The 6000-nt window shown below is 34.0% G+C and overlaps 1 protein-coding gene and 1 long non-coding RNA gene across 2 annotated transcripts; both read right to left on the reverse strand.

Moving 5' to 3' along the window:
• Nucleotides 1–1587: 1587 nt before the first annotated feature.
• Nucleotides 1588–3004, reverse strand: LOC145563694 (uncharacterized). The gene is made up of 3 exons (XR_014094581.1): nt 2728–3004; nt 2527–2608; nt 1588–2105 (listed from the first exon to the last, which is right to left on the reverse strand). It is a non-coding gene; the product is annotated as an uncharacterized LOC145563694 (long non-coding RNA).
• A 308-nt stretch (nt 3005–3312) lies between these two features.
• Nucleotides 3313–4284, reverse strand: LOC145563693 (uncharacterized). Its single transcript, XM_081624127.1, has 3 exons — nt 3967–4284; nt 3797–3878; nt 3313–3683 (listed from the first exon to the last, which is right to left on the reverse strand). Exons 1-3 carry the CDS (start codon nt 4090–4092, stop codon nt 3529–3531), a joined length of 363 nt encoding a protein of 120 aa, XP_081480253.1. The 5' UTR covers nt 4093–4284; the 3' UTR covers nt 3313–3528.
• Between the last annotated feature and the right edge of the window lie 1716 nt (nt 4285–6000).

Genomic DNA, 6000 nt, shown 5'->3' on the forward strand with positions numbered 1-6000 from the left:
TTTTATTTTACGCTGCCATTTATATTTGTATTTATTTATAAAGATGACATGATTTAAAATTGGCTAAGACAATCTTCAATTATATTTTATTCAAATTTATAAAAAGTTGATATTTTGAAAGTAGTTTGAGATAAAGCTAACAAGATTCTGCATGACTGATTTTTCCAACATATAATTAATAAAATATGATCAAAGAACTGTGTGTGAATAGAGTTTGATCTTGTTTCCCTAAGGTATAGTGTTTGAAACCTATGATATAAACAAGATGTGAGGTGTAAGAGAAAAAAGTGAAATGTAATATGTCATTTGAGCTTATGTATGAGAACACGAGTTTAGTTTAAACTTCTCACCACCATCATTAAAGAATTGTGAGGGCTTTAAAACGAAGATAGGAATTAAAACATCAATTAATGTTCAAGGGGCAAGAATCTCCCAGACTAATAATAAATCAGATATAACCTTGGATCCAAACTAAAAGAAAATGCTTTCCATTGAATTCACAGTGGATGTCAAGGCCTCCACCCCTCCAAGCTATTCGATCTATATATGAAGCAATTCCTCGTTTGTTATAAAGGTCACAAAACACATCTTGAAGTAGAACACATGTGTGCTGAATTCAACTTTAAATGCAAGTGCATTATGAAGCAGCATCCATAAGAAAAGTTTCAAATTTGGTTGTGTATGTTAAGGGACCAAAGAATCTTCCAAAAGGTAGTAGCGGAGTAAGGTTAAGTAAGTAGAAGATAAATTCACTTCCCGAGCCTAGCATAAACTTGTGTTAATTGGATATCATCTTAAAGACATGGGACCAATAGCAAATAACAAAAGTCTTCTTTATTTAATCGCTAGAGATTCCATAGCAAGAATTATAGTAGTGACATCATGTTGAAAACAGTTCAATGCCTTGTTAGAATTCTAATAATGTGCCTGAGGATGTATGAAGTTACTTATGGTTCAATTCTTGTCAATGCTAATTAAATTTTCTTTTAAACTTAAGTTTGGTAATATGGACCCAATTTGAACTTCATGCTATTAATTATGGATCATCCATTACCCACTTTCCAAACATAGCCTTTTAACAGAGGTTTGTCCGCTTAAAACAACCCTCGAAATTTGTAAGAATCATGTCTCGTAGATAGACATTTGAAAGGAATTTTTGTACAAGCATTGAATAATTTTTTTGAAACAAGCATGTAGTGTGGGATACGTTCTCCAAACTTGCTTCATGAGGAGAGCTTTGTTCAAAGTAGATGGACATCTTTTTCCCTATTCGCGAAAAAGATGCATAGTATCCATATTAACACAATGCAATTCTTTGTTATCTTTAGTCGTCTAGAATAAGCGTAAATGTTAGGAATGACAAGCTCAAAGCAAGAAAGTACAAGAGAAGTCATCATTACACGGACAGAGTTAATATGAAAGTTAACGTTTATGGTTGAGAAAGCTTGGGAGAATTCCAGAATTTAGTTGATGTTAAACCAGAAGTTATCTTTTTATCTTTCCTAAAAAGTCAATGAGAGTACCCAAATGGTGGTCAAAGACCTTTACATGCTTCATACGAAAGATTAGTTGATTTTAATTCGTTTGGAGCAAATTGATATTGATACTTACAAAGAATCGTTAATATTGATTTAAGCCTTTTTTCTGGCAGAATTGTTTAAATAATCAAGCTGCATTCAATTAGTAGCTAGAATGTTTGGTATGTATATATTCACACTTACATAAAACCGACTTTACAACTTATCTGTATTTCTAACATTCTAGGGACTATTAATTTGAATTTTGTTATCCAACATCAAACCGATAACCTTTCAACCAACACTACTTCAGCCTGTATCAACTTAGTGTAGGTCAAATGCTGGTTTCATAAATAAAATTTAATATACATCATGCAACATGAGCATGAGCATGAGAATGACCATTTCCCATAGGTTGATTATCAAGGGGTTGTTCTTGAGGAATTCCTTCATCAAACTCTTGTATTTCCAAAATCTCCACCCTTCTATTCATCCTTCTCCTAATCTTTATGGCCACATCAGATGGCTTGAATCTCCCGCATACGCTTACTCTGTTGTATTGTCTTTCTATCACATGTGTTTCCAACTCTTCCAATACCCAAAAACAAAAACAAAAACAAAAACAAAAAAATTAAATAAATAAATAATAATAAAATGATGAGGTAATTATAATTAAAAAAAAATTAGTTTACATGTGATTATTTTTGTGAACAATATCTATTGATTTTAATTTGATAACCAATATTTTTCATTTTTTTTATGAATTCAAACAAGGAAAAACTATAATTACTAAATGACTTTTGAACTTGAACTTTCTTTTCTATGGTGATTTATTCATAAAAAAAAAAAAAATAAATAAAAAGCTTCAGCTTATTTAGAATGACTATTAACCTATTAACCGTGATTTTAAACTCTTTATCAAAAAAGTTTACAAAGTTGCGCCGCAAAAGCCAACAAACCAATAATCATGTAACTAAAACAATCCGTTATGAACTCAATTCGACCTCACCTTTCATATTGAGAAGAGTTCTTCTTAGTTTTTTGTAACACCCTTTGCAGTCAATTGAGATTCTCATTAGCATGCAACAATACTGCAACAACATAATCTCACATAAAAATTTTAAGATAATGGAGTAAAAAAAATAATAATAATAAAATCCAAGAACAACAAATTTAAAAAAAAAAAAATTTGTTTTGAGGTTCAACTTGCCTTTGTTGACATAGACATTTCATGAGGGTTGGACCAAATAACTGGAGCAACTTGCCCTGTAACTTTTGTTTTATTATTAGGATTTGAGCAGGAGAAATTTAAGAATTTACTGAAGAAATTCTGTTTTACTTTTTGGGGTTTCATTTTGGAATCTGATTCTTCTAGATTATTAACATGAAATTATGTGCTGCATATATATATGGTGTAGGTATTTTGTGTCATATCATAGTGTATTGGTAAGTAATTAGAATATCCTCCTAGATGGGCTAAGGTTTTCTTAAGTATTCCTTTATGTTTCTTCGTCCATAAACTTGGCCTCCTGTACAAAACCTAAGACAAAATTTTGAGTTTGGTTATTCTCAAGAATCTGGCTTGCCTAACCTAATCATTCTCGAGACTGCATGTAGCGCGTTACAATGGCATCTACCTTGAGGCTAGCGCCTGTGTTTTTCCGTGTTACAATAGCACAGATGATGTAAAGATTGTAAAAATTTGGTTTCGGAAGTAAATAACTATATGCTAAGAGGTCCGAAAATATCAAAGAGACGCGATATCCAGCATAAGCATAACATATGAAACAAAGAATTGACATCTGAAATTGATCAATTTTTTAACACTGAAGTAACAAACCTTCACACAGTACACCCAAAAAGGAGAAAACGAGAGATGCTTATACAAATAAGTTCTGAAAGATACGAAAATGAAGAGTTTTCACTATACAGGTACCCTGCTCTATTCCAATCTGTTTACTTACATTACTACTGTATGACGGCACTACATCGATGATTCAGACCAGAAAATTTAAGTACTCGACGATCCAAATATTCGCTTAATCAAAGCAACCTTGCCAAAGGTAATCTTTTGACGGGTAATAATTTGTTTCTTTGAACCTTTGATGTACTTACAAGTGATAGCCACCTTCTTTTCTGACAAATTCACCACCACAGATTCTGTTTCTGTATTAAGAGAAACAACGAACATGCATATATTTACCTTGTACTGTAAAGAACTACTACGACAACTACAAGTCTACAACAGCATCGAATTCAGACTAAAAGAAAGAACTCACCATCAAAACGAGAGATCATGTCGAGAATCCTCTTCTGACAGTCCGAGCATCTCACGTCTGCTGATATAACAACCTCCTGCACCTGTTAGCAAAATGAAAGCTGATATAACTGTCATTTTGAAAACTGAATGCATTTACAGAAAAAATTAGTACAGGCTTCACCGACTAACATCCGGCATGGTTAAGGACTCCATAAACCCAAGGCTAGTTTGAGGAAAAAGAGCAGCAGACTGATCACTTCTGATAACCTCTATCGCCTCCGTTGCAGATTCATAATCAACATCAAATGCCTTCATTCTTTCTATTACAATATAACGAAAGTTACCTAACAAACACTATGCCTGCTGGCCCTCCACGGTTTTTATAATACGCGTAATTAAGATCGAAAATTCATACTTACGTTAACAAATCTCAATCTCAGAAGCTGATAAAAAAAACTGAAAAGGAACTAATAGCAGACTATCCTACATTGAAAGAGGAATACCATCTTTGTTATGAAATATATAGAAATTAGAGGATTAAGAGAAGAAGGTAATAAGAGAAGTATTACTACTTTTATGTATTACTCTTGGTAATATTTTGTGCATCATACAAGTGAAATTACATGGCTATTTATAGTAGTAAGAACCACTATTACATTGTGGGCTATAACCTTAGAGGGTGGCAATTAGGGTTGGCTACTACATTAAATGCAATGAAGAATTGGAGTGTGGACATTCACACCTTGACTAATTTAATTAACTCTTAACACTCCCCCTTGAATGTCCATACAGAATAGGGTATATGTTGCCTCGTTAAAACCTTGCTAGGTAAAACCCTTTAGGATAAAAGCCATAGCTAAGGGAAAAGAGTACAACAATACATTACTATATGCTTTAGTGTACTGCCTCATTAAAAACCTTGTCAGGAAAAACCCATTGGGATAAAAACCTGATCGAAGGGAAAAAGAGTGCAGTGCATATAATGCTCCCCCTGATTTTAACATAGTTTATGAAGACGACGCATCCCAATCTTGTGGACCAACCGCTCAACACTCTTCGAAGGTAGGGACTTTGTAAACAAGTCTGCAAGATTATCAGATGATTGGATCTGTTGGACATTTATCTTCCCTTCCTTCTGCAAATCGTGTGTAAAGAACAGTTTTGGGGATATATGTTTAGTCCTATCACCTTTAATATATCCTTCAGTTACTTGTGCGATACATGCAGTATTATCTTCATAAATGATGGTTGGACTTTCAGTTACTTCTTTCATCCCACATTCTTCTTGGATATTGCCGATCATTGACCTTAGCCATACACACTCACGTCCTGCTTCATAAAGGGCAATCAACTCAGCATGATTTGATGATGTCGCAGTTAAGGTTTGCTTTGTTGATTTCCAAGAAATTGCAGTTCCACCATAGGTGAACAGATATCCAGTTTGTGACTTGGCGTTTTGTGGGTCTGATAGATATCCAGCATCTGCATATCCGATGAGGGTGGCATCTTGCCTTGATTGATAAAACAAACCAAGATCTTTTGTTCCTCGTAGATATCGTAGTAAGTGTCTTACTCCTTTCCAGTGTCTCTTCGTTGGTGCGTTGCTAAACCTGGCTAACAAATTCACAGAAAAAGCTATGTCTGGTCTAGTATTGTTAGCTAGATACATTAGAGCCCCAATTGCACTTAGATATGGTACTTCAGGACCAAGGACATCCTCGTTTTCCTCTCGAGGTCTAAATGGATCATATTTCATAGTCAAAGACCGAACAATCATCGGGGTGTTTGTTGGGGTCGCTTTGTCCATGAAAAAACGTTTTAACACTCTTTCGGTGTAGTTAGACTGATGGACGAATATACCATTATTTAAGTGCTCAATTTGCAATCCAAGGCAAAATTTAGTTTGTCCAAGGTCTTTCATCTCAAATTCTTTCATCAAGTATTTTGCAGTTCTTTCAAGTTCATTTGGGGTTCCAATGATATTCAAGTCATCAACATAAACTGCAACAATTGCAAACCCTGATTGTGATCTCTTAATGAAAACACAAGGACTGATTTGATTATTCTTGAACCCTTCTTTCATAAGGTATTCACTAAGACGATTATACCACATCCTCCCAGACTGTTTCAATCCATAAAGTGACCTTTTTAATTTTATGGAAAGTAAATGTCTAGGCTTGTGGTTTTCTGGTAATTTTAGTCCATCTGGGACTTTCATATAAA

This window comes from Chenopodium album, chromosome 10 (genome assembly GCF_948465745.1).
Source record: "Chenopodium album chromosome 10, dcCheAlbu1.1, whole genome shotgun sequence".
In the NCBI taxonomy this organism is placed as follows: Eukaryota; Viridiplantae; Streptophyta; class Magnoliopsida; order Caryophyllales; family Amaranthaceae; genus Chenopodium; species Chenopodium album.